Source organism: Phalacrocorax aristotelis, chromosome 4 (genome assembly GCF_949628215.1).
Source record: "Phalacrocorax aristotelis chromosome 4, bGulAri2.1, whole genome shotgun sequence".
NCBI lineage: Eukaryota > Metazoa > Chordata > Aves > Suliformes > Phalacrocoracidae > Phalacrocorax > Phalacrocorax aristotelis.
In genome coordinates, this window is record NC_134279.1 from 36,423,733 (window position 1) to 36,446,259 (window position 22,527).

General features: G+C 39.7%; 1 protein-coding gene across 1 annotated transcript; it reads right to left on the reverse strand.

Annotated features, from left to right (window-relative positions):
* Nucleotides 1–219: 219 nt before the first annotated feature.
* On the reverse strand, nt 220–21,694 carry MAP9 (microtubule associated protein 9). Its single transcript, XM_075090997.1, has 11 exons — nt 21,516–21,694; nt 19,663–19,759; nt 17,953–18,381; nt 14,402–14,652; nt 13,517–13,575; nt 12,818–12,983; nt 11,704–11,793; nt 10,986–11,147; nt 10,400–10,545; nt 9,553–9,685; nt 220–4,235 (listed from the first exon to the last, which is right to left on the reverse strand). The coding sequence occupies exons 1-11, from the start codon at nt 21,567–21,569 to the stop codon at nt 4,113–4,115; spliced, it is 1,710 nt and encodes a 569-aa protein (XP_074947098.1). The 5' UTR covers nt 21,570–21,694; the 3' UTR covers nt 220–4,112.
* Nucleotides 21,695–22,527: the final 833 nt, after the last annotated feature.

Sequence of the window (22,527 nt, forward strand, 5' to 3'; positions counted from 1 at the left end):
GGTGTGGCAGCAAGCAAAACGGAGTGTTAGTGAGCTGGAGGAGAGAGCTGTAGTGCCAGAAGCTCTGACTTCAGTGGGGTACAGTTCCCTGTCTATTTGTTGTATTAACGATAATGAAAGAATGGCTTGTGCTTAGGGACACTGCCTAGTTCATTTACATGCCTTAAAGATTTAAATGAAGATCTGTATCCAAGGATCTGATTAAAACATTGAGAAAACTGTACTAAAATATACTTTATTAAATATCAAAATATTTTCCCTCTGTCATCAGTAAACATATTAATAGGATTTACAGATACATTTTTATAAATTAATGTACATATGTTCACATTTCTTAGCTCTATTTTTTCTACATTTCCATCATGCTATAACATGTTCAAGTTTTTACAACATAAAATTAGACAAAGCTCCCAAAATTTTGTTAAAAAAGTTAAACACACAGTTGTAGCAACTGTTTTTCCATGTCTATGGATATTCAGCATCTTTTTCTGATTGAAAAGTGGGGAATTTATGTGAGCGTCAGGTATACCACTCCTCTGAACGATTTCACCAACATCTTTCCACTTCGATCTTCTGCCGAAAATTTGCTATCGCTTAAAGCAAGTAAGGATGCGGTACCCAGTTTAGGCACAGGCACATGACAAACCCTTTTCCAGCCCTGCCACTACTTCTACCATCCTTTTCATTTGCACCCCTCAACTATAAGCCTGGCAGCACAGGAACCCACCTTGTTGCTTCAGGTGGACACTGCAAAGATAAAGGTCCAGGCGATTTGTTTCACACAGACTAAATGCTTTGCCTCAGACTCTCCTGATCTGATTGTGACAGCCGTACAGGAAACTGCTGCCTGCTACTTATTTCGTCTTCACATGATATTATAGCTTGACACACTAAACCTGAATTCAAGGCTCCAGGTGCTAGAAGTCTAGCAGACAGATGATGCATCTCACCGCTCCAGCCTAAAAACCTGAATTAATTCAATTTTTTTTCTGCCATAAAATTTTGGTGGGTTAATTTTGAGTTGGTAGGTCTGTTGCATTCTGCCTGCGCTGTAATTCTGCCACCTCTCTCCTGCTGGTATCTGTAATTTTACCCTACCACTTAGGCCGCCCACTGAAGCTGCTCTTCTCAACTTCTTGGAAGTTTCTGTGGGCAGTGGATTCTGCTTTCTCTTTGGATGCCAATACTGTCGTAGTGATACCACTGCTGCTGGAAAAAAATGCCTGGCCTGCCATGAGGTAACAGCCAGAGCCAGACCCAGAGTTTATGAAAGCCCTGTATTCACTTGTCTGTCTGCAATACCTGTGCTAGAGCCTGGCTTAAGCCAGGTTACAATCTGGATTTGCTGGATCTCTCCAAAACACCTAACGTGCAGGATTCCTTAACTGGGAACTTCTGTGGTAGTGCAGTGCACTCCAACACTGCAGCGCAGGAAGCTCAGCGTGGGTACTACTGTGAAGAGAGCCTACAAGAAAAACCACCAATGGCCTAGGAACACTGCCAGACTCCCAGGACTCTGCAAGAGCAGACTGCAGGCCTCAGGGTGCTTCTGAAAGCTCCAGCCTGCACTCCACTGCCTCTCTCCTGCCCTCTCCCCTTCTTGACCGATGCCTTCTTCCACCCAAGGAGGAAGACATGCTTAGCATGAACCTGTACGAATGCCACCCTATCCAGAATTTTAGCATTTGAGTGATGGCTCTTTGCACAAATTGAGTCTCACAGAAGGAGCAAAAAGGTCTCTATCGTCATTAAGGTCCACTGGAACACATCAAGTGTGCATTACCTGCAGGCAGCATATAATCAAAGGATGGGTATCATAAAGGTCCCTATCTTCTCTATAAACTCCTTAGGGGAACAAAAACTGTTCCATCCGCAACCTTTCTGGGTGAGCAGCCCAGTGACAGGAGGCTAGAAAAAAATTAAAGAATAAAAGCCAGGTCCAGTGCAATTGTCTTTTGAGGAAGAGCTAGAAGCAAGAGGCAGGACAGAGACCTGCTCAAAAATCCCAATGCAAAACAGGGCTAGCATGAACAAGGCTCATGCAAGGCAACTGAAAGTCAAGACATGCAGTGTAAAATACCAGGCAATACACTGAAACCCGATCCTGCAATAAAGATACTCCATAATCTAGAAGAAGCAGTAACGAATCTGCAGTGACTCCTCGCAATGGCTCAAATCTCATACATCAGATGATCTGGCTGTACACAAATCCAGCACTACTAGTGACACCTCCTCATTATTCTCAAGCTTAGCAAACACTTCTTCACACTGTCAAAAGGTCACACGCAACAGAAATATTGTACATCTTACAAGCCTTCCTCTACACTCGAAATTAGGTTAATGATGGTAACTGCACCACCACCTACTGTTCTAACAAACGTATCTTACCTGTTTGCTTTCTACCACCCACTTTTGCCTTTCATAAACTTTGCAAAAGGTCTGAATTAGGAATACACAGAACTAGAGTTCATACTAACAATAACAAACAGGACCATATTCAATGAGATAGAATAGACATCCATCTGATTTCATTTTTACATATATACCAGCAATACATTTCACCTGTACAGCATGCTGGCAATAGAAACAAATGCCTCTAAATGGCTAAAACAAATGCCTCTAAATCCTTAGTGGCTCTCACTAAAATGTAAAAAAACAAGCAAGAAACATCAGGAAGCTAAAGAAATTAATCTGGTTGCTGGTCTTGTGGTTTTTATTTTCTGAGGAGGTGCCCCAGTGTTACATGAAATACAGAATTATCTCAGTGATACAGAGTATCTCAGTGATTTATGAACAGCTCAGGACTTGAGAGAAAAAGGCAAGTCTTTCTCAAATGCTCCTTTGACTTCCAAAGGAGGCTGTTAGTCTAAACAGGAGCAAGATTCTTATTTGAGAACATGCATCTATAATTTAAACACTAGGGGTTTTTTTACTTCTTGGTTGGTGATGGTTTTGTTTTTTAAGAATACACACTTGAGGAGCAAATCTGATCTGGAGTGATTATTAAAATTCAAATAAGAAAATACAAACCTAAGTAACAGCTTGAGCTTAGACAGCAGGCAAGCAAGAGATTTTAAGATCTCTAAAGATATGTAGCCTTGCCACTGGTTGCAAAATAGCGAGGCAAATAGCCACAAAAACCCAGAAGAAATTTTAATAATTTACTACAGCAACTAGCTCATTAGTAATGATGAAAACCTGTGTGGGAAGGATTTACTTGATCATGTAAAAACAACCACAGAAGCCTTTAAATTAACTTCCAAGAAAGTAATTTTCAGTGTCTAAGGTTGCCTCATAGGTGTACCACTGTCCTGCCCTTGCGGTTTTTATGTAGGATTTTGTGTGAACTGCAAAACACGCCTCTACAACTGCTGTTTCCTGTAGGAAGTAGGAAATCTATGGAATGTATATGAAGACCTGAAATAGGATTAACAGCTAGCGTCTTACTTAGTCTTGGGTCATTTTACATCATATGGATTCCAGTTTAATTCTTTTGTACCATGCCTGATATTTTTTGGCCCCATAAAATTCTGTTTTTGCTTGATGCAGTTTTAATTTAAAAGCTATTTTTTATATTTCGTAACGTAACATAATCTAAGAATAATGTTATGTTCTCTGTAGCTTGTCTCTTCATGTATTAAAATTATATCCCCCTACCATACTATTTAGCCTTTTGTCTTCTTTCACCACAAGAGAGCCAATATCTCCTTGCCCATCACCTCCACTCCCCCTTCACAAAGCATTTCCTCCAGACTTAACTGCCCAGCAGTGTGGCCTAGTAACTTAAAAATAACCATTCTGCTACTTATTGGGTGAAAAAAATGCCAGAGTCCAGCCTTATGTATGCTGAATATACACTTTCACCAAAAACGAACAAAGTACCACAGGATTTAGCAAAACTAAGTTAAATGTGGAATAACAAAAATCAGTGTATTTTCTAAAGCAATGCAAAGGGACAGGTGATCTATTTAAGCTCCAAAGGCAACATAAACCGAAAAGAAAGGACGCAACATCTCTTACGGATTCAGTGAAAATCAGCTGTTATTGAGATCATGACTAGCCATTGTCAGAACTTTGTGGATCACCCTTTCTCACAGAAGGCAACAGGCTGCTCAATAATTCCTTGAATATGTGACTTTGCCAGGTGGACTCCAGGGATAAGGTGCTTCATCCCCATGGACAGCCTGCAGCTTCTTTTGCTTCTTCTCAAGCTGTTCTCTCCTCTCCTTCTTTTCCTGAGAAAAAAAAAAAAAGTGTCCAAAAATAACCAACCAACCAACCAACCAACCCCCAAACAAACAAAAAACCACCACCACCAACAGAGAAGTTGCAATTATTTTTACACATTTCTTGTCTAAAATGAAAAGCTAACATGCAATGGAGATTTGCCTTTCGGAGCATAGTGCACCCCTGTTAGGGATTCAGTCACACACACTGCACAACGCACACAAGAGGCTGCACATTTGATATCATTTACGATTAAGGTGCCTGTCTCCAGGATGGACTAGTTTTGTGCACTATCTAAACAAAAAGCGCAACAGAAGGCCTAGTGGATTAGGTACTGTATTTGTCCTGTATACAATTAGCCTCATCTTAATTACTTCTTTAAGAGGATACCTAAATCACAATGCTAACTAGGTTGTTCTCATTACATGAGAACATTGATGCATCTTTGTAACTTTCTGTACTTACTAAATCACACTTGCCACGTAGTAGAACAAACTGGGGATTAAAGAATTTAATTGTAAACAAATATCTAACTTATATTATGATACTCTGCAAGATTCTGAGGATACTTTCTATTGTTTCAAAGAGCAATGGGCAGTTGGCTGGTGAAGGATAAGCAAGATATTTGCAATATTCTTTTTGTGCCTTATTAACTAGTGATTTTCAAGAGACCTGTCAATCAAAAATAATTTGCAATTATTTATTTTTTAATTTTTATATTATTATGTTCTATATAAATAGTATTTTTCTTTGCAAAGATGACTGCCATTTCATCATTGTGAGGACCAGCATCTAAGGGTGCATCTGCATTAGCCATGTCGTACACTGCAGAGTTCTTCATAGGTGCAAAATTTCCTTGCATCGTACCTGCAGGTTTGTGGTCCCTGCTTGGGCACACCACTTACTGACTTAAAGCAGGTTCTGTCTTGGTGGAACCAAGGCTGACATTATAGACCTGAGCATCACTTACGGTGCCCCACCTGACAGGCGGATAAAAGGTCCTTGAGCAGCTGGCTTTCTGGCACGTGAGCAGTGCCTTCATTCCTACAGCTGGCATAGACATCATTGGTCGCAAAGGTGCAATGTGGATATGCAGGCTTAAAACCATCATCAGCTGGGCCAAATCCAATCTTGGTCCTTTCCTCTTTTGCAGCCTATCAGCCAGTATTTTGAAGCACCACAAAAATGTCATATTTTCACTTGTATGACCTGCACTGCTGTGGAAGTACTACCCCTTGAAGATAGCTGTAAGATAACTGGCACTCTCAGATAACCAATGATCTTATCCCTCTGAGGGACACTGTATATCCTCAAATTCCCAAGATCCTAGCAGTGTCTTCCTGTTATTCATAGGTGAGAAGAGAAATAGTGAGGTAACTGTGGCTAAGGGAGTAGACTTGTAAATGGGGATAGAAGTGTTGTTGTAAAAAAGGGAGCTTGAGTGGAAGTCTTCTCTTGTTTTACACATATGCAGCAGTCAAACTGTACTAATGCTTGCTATACATGGGATATGTAAAAATTTTTTTAAAAAAGCATAACATGCACTGAAACATCAGCCCTATCAATATGATTTTAGTCTGTGCCCTTTAGGTCTTTGTTAACATAAACCTGATGATCCAATCCAGTTCGCGATGTCTGGTCTTGCTAAATGAACACACAATTACTTCATGTTGTTACTAGTAAAGCTGATTAAAAGCAAGGCAAGGGTGGCATGGAGAAGTAATGCCCTTTACTAAAACAAGCGATACAAAAGTTCATCACAGTTAGTATAATCAAAAATATTATCTCTCCATACAAACTGTATCTTTCCGGATTATATGGAGTAACTGAGACAAACTGGGCTTGTAGCACTGTAAGATTCTGACTCAAGAGTTCTCTGTCATCCTATAGTTTTGCCTTTCTCTTTCGACAGAGATCTTCCTACAATGAACACAACTAGTGGCCCTGGGTCTTTAGAACAAGTTCAAGATATTGTTTTCAGGAATTCTTGAAGGGAACTGGTTAGTACCCTAAGGGGAAAAGAGTCTGCATTATCAGTGATATTTTTCAAAAAAGACAAGATACGTGCAGGCAGCACAGACGAACTTGGGAAAAAGTGCTCTATAATGGAACATGTATGATTCATGTTCCTGTCCTGGAGTATTTGCACATATCCAGCCAATTTATTTTTACAAAAATTTAATCATATTCTACAAACCTTAGAATCTGAATCTCTATTTGTCATTCAAAGGCACATCAGGACAGGTAATTGAAAACTCATTAAAAATAGGACTTATTATTGGCAATTACTTGAGAAATGACGTGTTACAATGAAAAGTGCATATTTTATGTTTATAAAGCGCTCTTTACTGTATACACGTTGCACAACAGATTCATTTACGAAAAGCCCAAACCAAAAATAAATCATACACCCACCCCGGGGTGGAATGAAAGTTGCTTTGGATTTTTTAATCATGTCTCAGTTTTGAATGTTTGGGTTTGAAGATCCAATTTTCATGAATGAATCTCAGTGCCAAGGAAAGAGTCTTGAGTTAACTTAACTGGTTTTTAAAAGATTAAATTTGACTTACTGGGTTCTTTCCTGCCTTCAACACACACAAAGTCTTTATGTTCTAGTCCTAACCACAGTTCACATTCTCACAAGACAATACTGATATAAATCTTCCCTAAAATAATAAACTAGATGTTATTTGCACTAATAGGAGAAGAGTAACAGAAACAGTGAAAGATAAAAACAATAACTGTAGCTTGTTATACACTAGATCAACTCAATTGTAGGGCTTGATTTCTCTGCGAAAGTTCCCTAGTCAATAGCCTAGTAAGATGAACACATTTTTCATTTACAAAGTTCTGGGAAGATCACATTCTTTAGCAGTATGACTGCCACATAATAATTCAATTTTAGAGAGTACAAAAGCCTTACAACATTTAAGAGGAATAACAGCCTTATTTCTAACATATTGCAATGCCAGGAGATTAAAATTCCAATATAGAATGTGTTTTCAGATAGATCTTATTAAACCACACGAAATTAATAACCCATACCAGCTGTTTCTAACCCAGAAAAGGAACAAATCCACGAGACTCATCAAATACATCTTTTCCTGATGTTTTTAAAGAGCTTTAGAATGCCAGAAATAGGTGTTGAGCATGTTCAGCCTGAAGGTAAAATGTCAAGCTTCTTCTAGAGCATTTAACCTTACTATGTTGATCTTAAGAATTATTTGAAAGCAGCCTTGCTTCTCATCAACTCATACTAGGTTAATGTTTGTCACATAAAATGGAGAACATAACACATCTAGGATACTCGCTTTTCTCTACAGAAAACAGGTATCAAGATTTCTATCTCAAAAATAATGGAAACTAAACTAATCAGTCATTATAAACTTTCTACAATTCTCCACGTTCTACTCCTTCAGAACAGGTGCATGTTAATGACAAGTGTCAGACACTGGTAGCACGTATTAAATAAAAACTGATCATTTATCAAGCAAAACATCTAGATTGGCTTCAAGACTGTGGTTGGTCTTCACCTGTGAAGGTGAGTAGCAAGAGGCAAATACTATGAAAGAAACAAAAAGATCAGAAGCTTAAATTTCCTCAGAAATACTAAAGAATCTCAGACCAAGACTATCCTTTTTATATTAGTATTTTACAAGTGTTAATAGCTTTTTGCAAGGCATTTATTTTCATGCTTAAGAAGTAATCTTCTCTATGCACTTATGTTATCAAACATTCACACAATGACCTCCAAAAGTATAAGTAACAGAAATTCCACTAACATAAAAGCAGAATGTTTATGTTCTAGAACTACAAGAAGATTTTTATGTCTGTTTTACCCATGCATTATGGTCAACACCTGTTTCAGCTGAGGATAAATTTACACATTTATTTCTGTTAAATGTTAATGAAAGCATATTAGAATACTTCTCACTATATTACTCCTATTTTACTTCCCTTCAAACAAAAATCCTCTTATTTGAAATAATACACTTAAAAGACTTCCACAATTCTGCCCTCTCAGATTTGATGCCTGTTGATCTACCTGCAGGCAGATATCCTCTTAGCTCCCTTCATCAACAACTTTACAGGCGTTTCTCTCCTGCAGTTCACTGAAGTTGTGTATTTTCTCTATTACTCCACAAAGCGAGATAATACTCTGGCCAAACATGATGACAGAGCCATTGCCCAATGTGCTTTCTCAAATAAAGGTGTATTAGCTGCAAAAACCAGCAAAATTTCAGAAAGTAAAGATGTGAAGGCTGGGCATGAGACACATCAGTCAACACTTACACATAGACACTGAAAACAAGATAATTTTAGATGTACCTCTGCCAACTAACTCAGTACCTATCACATCTTCCAACACCTGCTTATTTTTTGAACTGCTCCTCTCATGTAGGCACATATACATCCATTTAGATCTGGTCATTCCTACAACTACTAAAGTTTTTATTAATAATCCCACTGAAGTGAAGTGATGACCTCAGGAATTTATACACAATTTGAACAGGGGAGCCTGTGCTAGGCAGCATATTTAATTCCCCCCAAAAGGGAATAATTTTTTTACTTTTGTACAGAGTCCAAGACAGCAAAGAAGTAAAATGTACAATGAGAGGTAACATTCATGCTTTGGTACAACTATGCTAATTGAGGATAGTCTCAGTAAGCAGAGCATACCAGGACAGAGTGTTAGCCACTGCTCAGAGCATAGTACTTCCTTCCTTGGGAACCAGAAACATTGACTAAGCAAGAAATAATCTGAGATAGGACATTAATCATTTGTCAAACTGGGCTGGAAATCATTTGTCAAAGGGGACCAGAGAAAACACTTCTTACCAATGATTACAGAAATCAGAGGTATTCCAACAGGGTACCAGGTCAAATAAGATCCTTCTAGTATATGGAAATAACCTCAAACCTCATTACCAGTGCTTTTTTCAATTTTAAGGTATACACATCTCTACTTCAAATGCCTCCTTGAATGTATATACACTCACTGCCGCATCTGGTAACGCTGCTTGGCTTCAGAGATGGTTGTTCCTGACATGCAACGTCAAAAAACGAAGACTAACTATGACATTCCAACCTCAATGACGTGTAGGTAGGGCGAATATATTTTCCGTGTATGCTGAATAACAAGCCTACAGTACTTTATCATCATTTTGCTCAAGAATTTTGGGCGACTAGCTATGTAATGCTGCCATCATCTGGCCTCTCTCATAACAACGTGAAAAAAAATGAGTATTGCAATACAAAAGTGTTCACACTCATCACTACGTTAATCTTTTTGGTGTTGACAAAGTGCAAAACCAAAAAAAGTACCAGCCATCTTTCATATTCCTCCATAGCCTTTTTATTTTTTTCTTCTTTCTTTGCCTGTTGTATTTCTTGCTTTCTTCTTTCCAGGATTCTTTCTACTTTCTTCTGTTTCATATATTCTTCCTTTTTTTCATTCCTATATAGTGAGAGGGAAGAATAGGAGATCATCACGGAACAGACTAAATGCTGAATCTGTGACTGATTAACTAAATTGAGTCATAATAGGTATTTTATGCGTTTAATAAAAGATCACAAATATATATTCAAAGGTATCACCAAGGTACAAATGAACCTACTATGCTATCTATTATGGCATCACCTTTTCTGTACTACTTTCTCACTTACTTGGTATCATATTAAAAATGAAATGCAAAACTTCTGTGGGTAAAGGTACGTTGCACATGGTCTGTGAAAACTCTTGGCTTGTAAAACTAACAAAGAATTTCTCATCAGACACATCTCATTTGTTTCTGAATACATCTACATCCATACATTGTATTCCACAAAACTTGATAGATTTACCTTCCTTCCTAAGGCCTAGTAATGAAGCATGAGACTAATCATGTACGACATTATACTACTCAATGAGTCCTACTTCCCAGTTGCAGTATGCTCTGCCTGGGGCTCAGTCAGCAGCCTTTTGGGGAGGAAAGCATTTAAGTTACTAAACTGAAGGAAGCTGTGCAGCTTGTTCACGTTGTTACACTTGTTCTCCATTGGGAGTGAAGAGCCTGAACCCAAGCCTGCCATTGTCTTCCAACTAAAAGCATATCAAGTCACAGAAGACCTATTGCATTTATAAGCAAAGGTTTGGGAAACTATGATATTCCAAAACCCGGTGGAGTAGTACCATTTTTCAACTGCTGACATGCTGTCTCTCTTCTTCTCTGCAACCATTTCCTCTTCTTTCTTCTTCCTGATTCTTTCAGACTGTTTTTCCCTTCTGCTTTGCTCTCTTAAATATTCTGCTTTTCTTTCTTTCCATTTTTCGAATGCCTAAAGAAAACCACAGATTAGACATCTTACCCCTCACCTTTTTGTCAATACTCTACTTGCTTATTCTGTATTATTATTTTTTGTAATTTCTACACATTCCAGTTTTGGAATATTTGTGTGTAGCATTGCTTAGAAGTGGATATCACTATACCTAAAGAGAATAAATTATTTTTCCCAGTAAATCATAGCTCATTGCCAATGTATTTATATAGAGTTTATTTTACATTCAGTTAATAGAATTCAAATATGGAAAAATGCCTGTTTGTATGCAAAAGTAAACATTACATACTTCCAACAGAACACAATCTAATATGAGCTTTCTTCAACAATTAATCATTTTTAGATTTAAAAATCAGTTCATTGGTTGGTTTAATCAAAATTATTCTCAACAATCTCCTGAACCATACCCGATACACATTTATGTACGTATTTCACATCACCTTCTGCGCTGCTTCTGTTTTCTCCTCATTCTGTTCTGCTGCTTTCTTTTTATTAAGTTCCTCAAGCTTCTTTTTTTCACTTAACTTTTTTGCTTCTAGTCCTTTCTTTTTCTTCCAGGCTTCAAACGATGCAATTGCTTCCTCTCTTTTAGCAGCTTCTTTCTTGATTGAAAATAGCAGTCCACATTTAAATACACTTAAATATAAAAGTATAATTGAAATAGTACGCTTTAACCTCATCATCAAATGTAGGATTAGATGGAGCAATAAAGAAATGGAAGTTGATTTGCAGACAACATTCCAAGTAATACTCAAAATTTGAATTATATCAAGAAGTTTTTTTCTACGCTCATTTTAATGTAACTTAATCAAATGAGAAAAACGACTCCTGCAAAGTATGTGTAGAAGAATACGAAATACATGTCAATCGCTCAGAAGCAAAACATAATAAGTACTGAAAAGCCAAATCTAAGAATGTGTATGGTACTATTCAAAATACAGTCCTCTGTAGATTAGCATCTCATTAGATAGGGAGGAAACTAATTTTCTAACAAATGACAAATTAAAACTTAATGCCTGAAGGGTTGAGCATCCCAAGGTCATTGTAAACAAACCTGGAAATTAATCTAAGAAGTACACTTAGGCAGAAAGCACAGGTAAGTGTACTTCAAAGAATTAGAGCTCATCAACTTCTTTTTAAACAAGAATGTAAACAAACCTTTTGAGTATTTTTCCTTAGATTTTCAGCTTTTTTCTTCTCAGTTCTCTTTAATTCCAATAGAAAGACCCTTTTCTTTTCCAACCAATTCTGTAACAAGCATTGGAAGACTTTTATACTTCTCAATTCTTTTTAAGGTATAACTAAAAAAGTTCTGTCAAAACAATCAAATATTATTAGAGCAGCACCAATATAATGACGATCAAAATTACTCTTAATTCTTCCATGTGCTACTTAAATAACTACCTCATGTGGAAGACTAAGGTTCTAAAATCACAGCTGCAAAATATGAAAAAGCTTAAGGATCTTGAAAAAAAACTAAAAAAATGTAAGCATTAAAAGCAAAATAAAAAGAAGACAGGAATAAAGATTCTCAGCACTTGGTATAAAGGAATATTATTTACATTTGTTGTGTCTCTTGCAAATACCTATAATTGAAGAGAATAAAATCCAACTGGGAAGAGTGAGGCTTTGGGCATCGATGAAGTGTTTACAAGCTACCTGCAGAATCAGGCTTAAATTTTCAAGGTTTAGTTATATATTTGGTATGCTCTTAGAGATACACATGTTGTAAATGAAGCCTACTGTACCTTAAAAAATTTTGGAGACAATATAAATAAAGATTTGAGGTTCTAAACTTTGTACTAGAACCATAACAAGTATTAAAAACACATCCCAATATGAACTGCATCTGTTAACAGAATTTTTCTCACACAGATTAGTAACAAAAATCTGTTGACACCCACAAACTAATCCTTATTAAATTCTACACAAAATCCACATAGATTATCCTCCCGGAGAGAATACTAGCCTTGTTTTCACTCTTCCTGAATACCAACTGAACAGAACATACCAGGAAATAAACCCCATTAAACTACACACTTGATTATGTTAAGGAAGAAGCAGAAATAAAAGAAAATATTATATGTGTCTGAAAATAGTCTGACACAATAAATTATGAATCATGGTATGTCCCTCTCAGCTAGCTTTTTAGTTCGTAAGTTGATGAAAAGACATAGCCAAGAGAATAGAAGAATTATTACACCTGTCTGCAAATGTAAGGAATATACTCAGAAATATTGATTTCAAGAAAATATGGGGTGTTAAGACCTACCTGAAAAACAGCTGCTCGTAAACTATCTGCTTTATCAAATTCTGTACTGTTCTTCTGCATGCGTTTATCCTCCAACACCTTTAATGATCCCAGATATTGAGATGAAACAGGTGTAGCTGATGGAACAGCTTTTGCCTTTTTCTTTAAGTGTGCAGAAGACAGAGACCTATAAAAACACCAAGACACAAACATGTTAATGATCTTTCCATTTATTGTAGCTGATACCAAGCAGTTTATTTCAGTGTATACCAAAAGTTACTCTGATTCTGTTTGTACATGCACTTGGCTGGGGATAGGGGAAAAAGGAAAGGAGGAAGAAGCCCGTCTTCTTCTGAGGATTTTACTATTGCCAAAACAAGCCACTACTCAACATAGTCAACCCCAGAAAGTTTACGAATTCCTTATACTTTCTTCTACAAAACAGCTTAAAACCTGTAAAGACATCATGGACTGGATTCATTAGTGGATCCAGTAGCACACACTCATTATAGACACTGGCAAAAGAGTTGGAGCCTAGTCTGATATAACCCTGAGCAAGGGTTATAATAACATGCCACATCTACTAAACTGTTTTCTGCAGACAGAGGTTGTCAGCAGTGAATAAAATGCTGACAGAAAATGAGAGTGAAGCAGCACTGTCAAGGCATTTACATTCATCTTACACTCTGCAGACTGTGATACATAGCAGCCTTCTCTTACCTGTCAGATAAAGAAGCTTTAGGGTTTTGTAGAACTCTCTCCTTTGTTTCACTTAGTTTCTAAGAAACAGAGGAAAAGTAAGATTATAGAGTCCCTCAAGCAACAGAACTAGGTCAGGATGAAAGAGATTTTTACAAACTAACAAGGATGTTGGGAGTTGGACTCGATGATCTTTATGGGTCCCTTCCAACTTGAGGTGTTCTGTGATTCTATGATGTTAGAAAAATAGACAAGAAAGCCACTCTAATTAAGAAAGGGTACAGTACAGGGTATGAAAGTTAAAAAAATCCAACAAACTTTCAGAATGCCTGTATCTTTCTGGAATGGCACCTAGAAATGTATTATGTAAAAATATAGTCTATAGTTTAGAAATACAAAGGAATAAAAAGAACCTAGCTGGGCAGTGGGCTTCCCTATCATCATATCAACACTCTTTAAACTGTTTTTAATATTTAGCTTTTACAGTTACATATATCTACATATTTTATTTCTTATGATAAAGCATGAAGTGTTTTGCATCTTATCCGTTATTCAAGTCACATCATGGATTTCATTCTCTGCCAACATACATTGCTCATTCCAATTCAGCTAGCCTCACAATAGAGATTTGACATTTTCACTTGGATAAGGGTATTTCATTAAGACTGGAAAATGCACGTTTCAATACCCTTATCTGACTTAAATGATTTGTGTAAAAGGTATTCCCTACATCTTCCATAAAACTATACAGAATTTGTAAGAGCCTCAGCTCTAAGAAGTCAGAGGTAAATTGTCAGCTTTACAGGGTCCTACACATTTAAGGTACCAACAGTAACTTTATAAAACTTTTCACCATGGTTCTAGGACATTGTTCTAAACAATGGTAAAAATGCATATTAATAATACCAATGAGTCCTTTGGAGTGTCCTCTGCCTCCCCGTGCTCAGATTGATCATTCACTGATACGTTCAGTATTGTATCAGTTACTACTTGTCCTTCCACTATTTTCACCATTTCATCTGAATTGTCATCTGTTGTCTTCCCTAATTTCTTTGTTTTCTCATATACTGTGGTCACCATTACTTCCATCACAGAAGGGGATTTTCTACTATTGTCCTCTGGTTTCAAGTCACTGGTACTGATCTTCTGATCTTGATCTAATGGGAAAAAAGTGTTTGAGAGGACACATTAACAAGAATTTCATAATTTCTCAGTATTGTTATTTCTGTAGTAAAAACATCTGTTTATGAAACATATTACTAAATTTTATATAGGTATTCTCTGTGTACTTCCTTCTAAGAACTATATGAACTAATAAGAAGAGTACTGACTTGTAGTGTGTTTAAATGTAAGACTGGAGTATTAACTGAAGTCTTAAAAAATGTTATAAAATGTGTAAGCATGACAAAAGCAAAACTTCCCATCTGCCTCACCACCCAGACATGGTTCTAGTGCAGAAACCAAAAGCAAGGGCCATTGCAATCACAGCAAGAGCTCTTCTGACATCCAGCAAACTACTGATGGAGTCTGTATGACAATTTGGGTAACAAAAACTACTTTCATGGTGTGGTATATTTCAGGGATGTGGGACACACAAGGAAATAACAGAAACATTCTGTGGTGGGGATTTAAACAAAACATCGTCTCAATTTAAACACATGCCTAAGTGGTGAAATTGTAATTTATGAAACATTTTATTAATAATACTAAAAAAAACATTTTTATCAGATCTGAACTGCCATTAATGCAGATACCTAAAATGTGTTGTACTTCCAGCAGACATCTGGTAAATTGAAGTTCCTCACTAGAACAACAGCTACTGATTGTGATGCTTCCGCCAGCTGCTCGTAGAATGTTTCGTCTACCTCTTCATCCCGGTCAGGTGGTCTATAACAGACTCCCAGCAGGATATCTGCCTTGTTGGCCTTCCCGCTCATCCTCACCCATAAGCACTCCACCTTATCATCACAACTGCTAAGCTCTATACAATCAAAACACTCCCTAACATAGCCACCCCACCGCCTCTCCTTCCTCGCCTATCCTTTCTGAAGAGCTTATAGCCATCCATTGCTGCACTTCAGTCATAAGAGTCATAAGAGTCGTCCCACCATGTCTCTATGATGGCAACTAAGTCATAGCTATCTTGCTGCAAAATGGCTCTAGCTCCTCCTGTTTGTTGCCCATGCTGCGTTCATTGGTGTAGATGCACTTGAGCTGGGCTATCGATTTCACCCCCAACACTGGCATGCCACCTGCCCCCAGCAGGCCTGGTGCCATGTAAACCTCCCCATGATAAAAAAAACCCAAAATTCCGCTGATGGCACCAGCCTCTGAGCCGTATTATAGTTTAAGTTATGCCTAGTTAAAGACATTTTCGTCTGGAACACTATTTTGTCCAACTAGATTCACCTAACTATTTTCAGTTAAATGAGCTATTTAAATAATGGCACAGCTTGCTTAATACTGTGAGGCCATACAGAGACATCTATAGAAGGAGTTACAGCCACTTTTTCAGAAAGTTTACTGAAAGTTTTAAAGCTTCTGATATAATCTCTACATAGACAGTTTATTATCTCTGCGTATATATTGAAACTACGCTCAAGAAATTATCTGCAATTAGAGACACAGAGCTTTCATAAATATATAAGAGAGCACATATCTAATACAGCACTGTTGTAAGAAAAACTTTTTGCTATTCTGCTTGTCCTTTTATCTACTAGAGAAGATACAGACGGAAGACTGCTTCTTTCCACACAATGCAAAACAGAACAACCTTGGGTAGGAGGAGACATCGTGAGATGCAGTCGAAGAGGAGGGCTTTCAGTATATTTCTAGCTTCTTCGGTAATGTCTCTGTTCCCTCCCTAAGGCAGTCACTGGGCAGCAGAACCGCCACACAACAGTTTCTTACAGATTGCTATACTCTGGCTCCTCCCCTTCCTCTTATTTAGTAGTCCTATCTTCTCCATGTTTTCTTCCCCCTGCCCTGCCACCAACAAGATTAAGCCATACAGTGGCTTTCTACCTGCCTTTTTCTTTACATATGCCAATCCACATAGAAATGCATATCTAATTCTGCGCATTGCCATGGAAGCATTTCTTATTAAGTCCTAGTTCATATAAATCTATCACAGGAAATGCAATAATCATCATGCCCATCCAGCACACTCAGCTCCATAAAGTCTAATTATATAATTAGTGTGAAATTTAGAGAGTTAAGAGGTCACAACAATATTCCTACAAGTGCGCGGACAGTTTTTTGATGCATTAAATCACAAGAAAAATCAAAGGAGCAGAAAAAGCTGATTAATCTCTGGATAGTCACCTCCTCCATTGGACAGGGATCAACTAACTTATCTAGTACAATAAAGTTTACAATGGTTGATTACTAAAGACAATATGGTAGTATCACTGTACTACTTGAATTCACATGAAGAAAAGAAGTACTTCAACTTTTTTCTGCTAGTCTAAAACTACACAGGCATACTGGCCAGGAAAAAGGGATGTGCAGTGCCCAGCTGCACATCTAGCACTTTGGTGCCATCATGTGGAATTAAAAAAAGGAGCTGATATCGTTAATCATGCTCTACTAGTTTCAAAGTTGTAATATTCCATTACAGGTAATGAACAGCCATAAATTTATCTCAACATCAAACAGGACAAATTCTTCTCATATTAGGAAGTAGATAAAAAATATGAAGTATTTTGACATTTTAAATTTGTAAAAGCATATATAGTATATTAGCAGAATTCCAGGTTCTGCTTTGCATGTTAAAAATGAATTAGCTATTCTTATAATGAAACAATAAAGTCCTTTTTTTACGTGTTTGACTATACACCCAAAGTGGCTCAGTATCTTCAAAGTAAAAGATCATTTGAAGTTTTAACTTTGTGATTATGAGAAGACTACCATTCATAAATGTTTTGGTTACAGCTCATTTTCTGATATTCTATTCCACTACAGCATCGCAATACCTCAGCATCACAACTTCAACACTGCATTTGTGAACACTGTGGTCCAGCTTCACCGGTCATAAAGAAGGGATGCCTGATTAAGGACCTTTCCATTAAAGGGAGCATGGGTGCTGTGGACACTGTGAATATGGCTTTCTGTGCTATGAACATGCAGAGGAGGCAACTCTGGGGCGCTCCCACACCTTCCGCGGACATGCACTGACGGAGAGTTGGACTTTAAGTACCCAAACAGCAGGTTTTCATCTCCTGAAAGGAAAAGGCAAATAGGAACCCCGCCTCCTACTTGGCCCACACTGGTTCAGTTTACCCTCTGGCAGCTGGAAGTTATCAAAACATGTATTTTTAGAATAATATTGAATAGATTCCCTGCAAGCCAAAGCAGCTGATATTTAACACAGAAAATAACCCAAATTACAACACTCTGAAACACTGTAATACGGCTAAGCAAGTAGCAGTAACAACATTCAAATGCTTTCTTTTCACCTGATGCTGAAGCATTTCTTGTTTTGTGCACCCGTGGCTTCGGTATTGGTTTGTTTTCCTTCTGATTTCTTTTTTTCTGTAGTTCACAAACAGGCAAGTCATTACAGTGGTCACTTTCACTATTATCACATGATACTTCTTCAGCTGCTGACCACTCTTCATTATTTTTTCTGTCATCGCCTTCATTTTGACTTTCCAAGCATTCTTCTTCACCACCTTTTCTGTCATCCTGTACATTTTCACTTTCTACAAGCATTATTTGCTGAAGCTTCTTTTCACGAAAGGATAAAGTCAAGTCATCAGCAGCTTCGTTTTCCACATCTGCTGCTTTTTGTGAAGCATCATCATCCAAGAGAGGACTCTCAACAGCAACTGATTTCTTAGTGCTTTCAGCACCTGAATTACTTTCATTAAGTTCTTTGCCAATATCTGAAAATAGCACATTATCAACTTCTGTTTGAGACAAGTGGAAAAAAAAGGGACACAGAAAATACATCTTCCATAATTTAAAAGTATTTTTCATACAACGCTCTCCTGACTTAAGTCTCTGAGCATTTCTCTTTCTGCACCTGCACCTCTGATCTCTGTAAAGCCACAAAACTAGACCCTATTCTATTTCCTTGCCTGTCATCTGTTTCCATAGACCCAATCTGAAGAAAATACTTGAAGTATTCACTGGGTAATTCTTGTCTGTCCTGCAATTTAAAAGCCTTCTAAAAAGCTACGTCTCCAATGCCATAAAAAGTGGAAGCGCTTCAACAACAAAGCTAGGCATGTTTGGTTACCAGAATCTACCCTCCCTTTCTATTCTCTTCACTCCTGTCCCATCTGAAATCTACTAGAAGATACTCAAAGGAGACATTTGCTCCAATGCTAAGGTTTGCATGTTTAACAAAAATATGTTTATCTTCCTGTAGCCTGTTATTTCTAACTGACTCTATTTCAGAGTTCAAATGCTCAAGGGAGATGACAAAAGAACATCATGATAGTTGAGCAACTGTTAATGCAGGAGGAGCTTTTTTCTAGATCTTGTCAGCAAAGTGAAATCAAAACATCCCTCAAACTTTTAAAAGATGTTTAAAATGTGAATGAAAAACAGGACACAGAGGAAGTCCTTTTAAAAATTCATTAAGATATTTAGGACTCATACTTCCCTTAACATGCAGCACCACATCAGGAGGAAGAAGAGCCATTCAGCCAATCTCGTTAGACTAAATATAAACATTACCAAATATCAAATACATCCTGGCCCAAGAAAAACAGGCAGATCAAACCTGTTCCTGGTTTGTGTACACTGCCAGGCAAGCATGCTCTGCAGTGTGTTCTGCAGCCCTTATTCACTGATTGTCCAGACTGAGAAAACAGTATGTCAACAACATGGCTTTCTCTCTGCCCGTGTCCACTTTCATTCATAGTACTGAGCACTACTGTCTCATCCAGGTGTAAAGTAAAAAATACGGCTAAGAGTAAAACTGAGCATCACAACTGCAGGAAACAGAGCAGACTGTATCTGGTCGAGCAGGTTGGCACCACCATTAATTTCACTGGGAATTCTGCTCCTAATTTGAGGAGAAGGTCTAATCGATTTAGAAGATGTCAAAATAAAAGAACTTGGACATTAAATCATACTGACTCACAAAGATTCTCTGTGATCTAGAAATGAGTTAAGAAAGGAAAGAACATGAGGAAAAATATTTAAATCTGTCTTACTATTTAACACGCCATCTTCGTCACTCTCAAAGTCATCTGAGTACTCAGCTGTTTGCTCTCTTGCTGCATGAGCAGAAATCACTTCTTGTAGCTCCTCCTGAAATAGTTTCACAAATAATTTTTACACAGAAGGGAAGATTCACTTCTTCATGTTCAGCACTAATTCCCCCCTCTGCACATACATAAGTAAAACTGAGCAACAGAGATTAACCAGTTTAACTGAAAATTATTTTGAAGGTGTCGTGGTTTAACCCCAGCCAGCCAGCAACCAAGCCCCACACAGCTGCTCGCTCACTTCGCCCCAGTGGGATGGGGGAAAGAATCAGAAGGGTAAAAGTGAGAAAACCCATGGGTTCAGATAAAGACAGTTTAACAGGTAAAGCAAAAGCCACGCACACATGCACAGCAAAACAGGGAACTCATTCACTGCGTCCATGGGCAGGCAGGTGTTCGGCCATCTCCAGGAAAGCAGGGCTCCATAACGTGGATTGGTTACTTGGGAAGACAAAGGCCAGCACTTTGAACATCGCCCCCTTCCTTCTTCTTCCCCCAGATTTATATGCTGAGCATGACATCATATGGTGTGGAATATCCCTTCGGTCAGTTGGGGTCAGCTGTCTCAGTCGTGTCCCCTCCCAACTCTTTGTGCACCCCCAGCCCCTCGCTGGCGGGGTGGGGTGGGGAGCAGAAAAGGCCTTGACCCTGTGTAAGCCCTGCTCAGCAGTAATGAAACCCTCCCTGTGTTATCAACACTGTTTCCAGCACAAATCCAAAACATGGCCCCATACTAGCTACTGTGAAGAAAGTTAACTCTATCCCAGCCAAAACCAGCGTATTGTAACAATTAACACATCACTGTGTTATCAACACTATTCTCATCTTAAATCCAAAACACAGCAGTATACCTGCCGCTAGGAATAAAATTAACTCTATCGCAGCCAAAAGCAGCACATTCTTCACCCTTTATTCCATATCATATACCCTCATGGTCAGTTTTCTCACTTTTCACCCTTCTGATTCCCTCCCCTACCCCACCGGGGGGAGTAGCGAGGGCTACTCCCTCGCTAGTAGTGTGGGGCTGAGTTGCGGTTGAGGTTAAACCACGACAAAAAGGTAAGTAAAATACAGTGGTTTCATTCTGTCACTATTCCCCCAATTTTTGTGTTAGAAAAAAAGCAAATGTATTAATTTATATTTCTTCTTCATAAGAAACATATCTTGCAGATCCCTCTTACATTTTTGGCAATAATGACACTGTATCTTCACGTGACCCTTTCCCCCCCCGTTATGTTTTGATCGGCAAGAGTACCCCGAGCAGGCCCCTACAGCCACGCGCGACAGCGGGGGCGAGCAGGGATCACCCCCTCACCGACTGCTGCAGTACAGGAACCTGGAGCAGGTGGCACGTTCAAAACAAGGGAAGAGCTCCACATAAGCCCCCGCCGATATTTAGGACACCCTGCAGGACGCCACGGACACGCCATGTTTACACGGATTCTGAAAGCAACCGGCCGTACTTATAGGTTAAAAACACATTACGAATCGCAGCAGGATGTCCCCATTGGAAGACCCTGAGCCACAAACCACTGCAGGCTTGAGAGCGGGCTGTTCGCCTCTTAGAGCGACTGTTCCCCCGGCTGTGCACAGGGGGCCGCTCCCGGTCTCCCCACAGAGGGAAACCCGCTTCCCAGTTTTCATTTTGAGAGCAAATCGGGGTTTTTTTGCGTCTGTTGTCTTTAGCAGCAAATTACTGTACTCGCGGTCGCACACACCCGTGTGCAGAGGCCAGCCACGCCGCTTCCCGGCCCCGCGGCAGCGCTCCCTGCCCGCGGCCTGCCGCTGCCGCCGCTCACCTGCACCGCGCTGCGCCGCCCGGCCGCCCGCCGACAGCCCCCTGCCCCCGACATGGCGGCGGCCTCCCGCTCCCGCCTGGCAGCGCCGCCGGCCGGCCCGAGGAGCGCCCCGGCCCCGCCGCCCCTCGCCTGGCAACGCCGCCGCCGCCGCCGCGCAGGAGGGAGCGGCGGAAGGGCGAGCGATGGCGGCGGTGGCGATGCGGGGCCGGCCGACGGAGCGGCTCCGCCTTCAGGCCGCGGCTGCGGGCCGGCGGGCGCCGGCGGGCGTTGCGCTCTGACCGTCAGTTTTCCGTAAGGCCACGCACAGGCGTCGGGTGCGGCAGTGGGCAGGCGGGTCTGCGCGTCAAAATCGGGGCCTTCTGTCCACGCTGAGCAACCTCCTCACCTGGGCCAAAGTCAGCCTGCGCCCGGGCTCTGCAGAAGCCGGCTGAAGTCAACGGGATTTATTATTTATGCCCGTATCCTAGGTCTAACCCGCGTAGCGGTTACCACAAGAGGTATGTACACGCATGCCACTCAGGACGTGCCGTTGGAGTAGGAGGCAGGGGTGACACAGGTTCATCAACCCCACTCTTATGGTCAGGTAATTGTCCAAAACTTCCCACTTAGGATTTAAGTGCTGATGTGGAGAACGCTTTCCATAAGGAGCAAACTCATTTCAGTGCTCTGTAGAAAAATAAATCTCGCAGCACCTGTGCATTAATCTGAATGAAATTTTAGAGATGAAGGAATGGCAGTGGCATAAAAGTAAATCACCTGGTGCTTACATCTCCTAATACTCTTTATTTCCCCAAAGGGCAGTTGTGCAACACGCCTGACAAGCACCAACCCCCAGCTGACCAGGCACCTTGCCAAGCCGTCCCTGCTGAGCTGGCTGGCCTAGAGATCATCTGCCCACTGTACGAGCAGTGATGGAGGCGACCAAACCCCAGGATGCTCTTGGGAACATTGATCTTGTGCATCGGAAAAAACCTGTTGACTTCAGGGCCACATACAGGCAACTGTCTTCTTC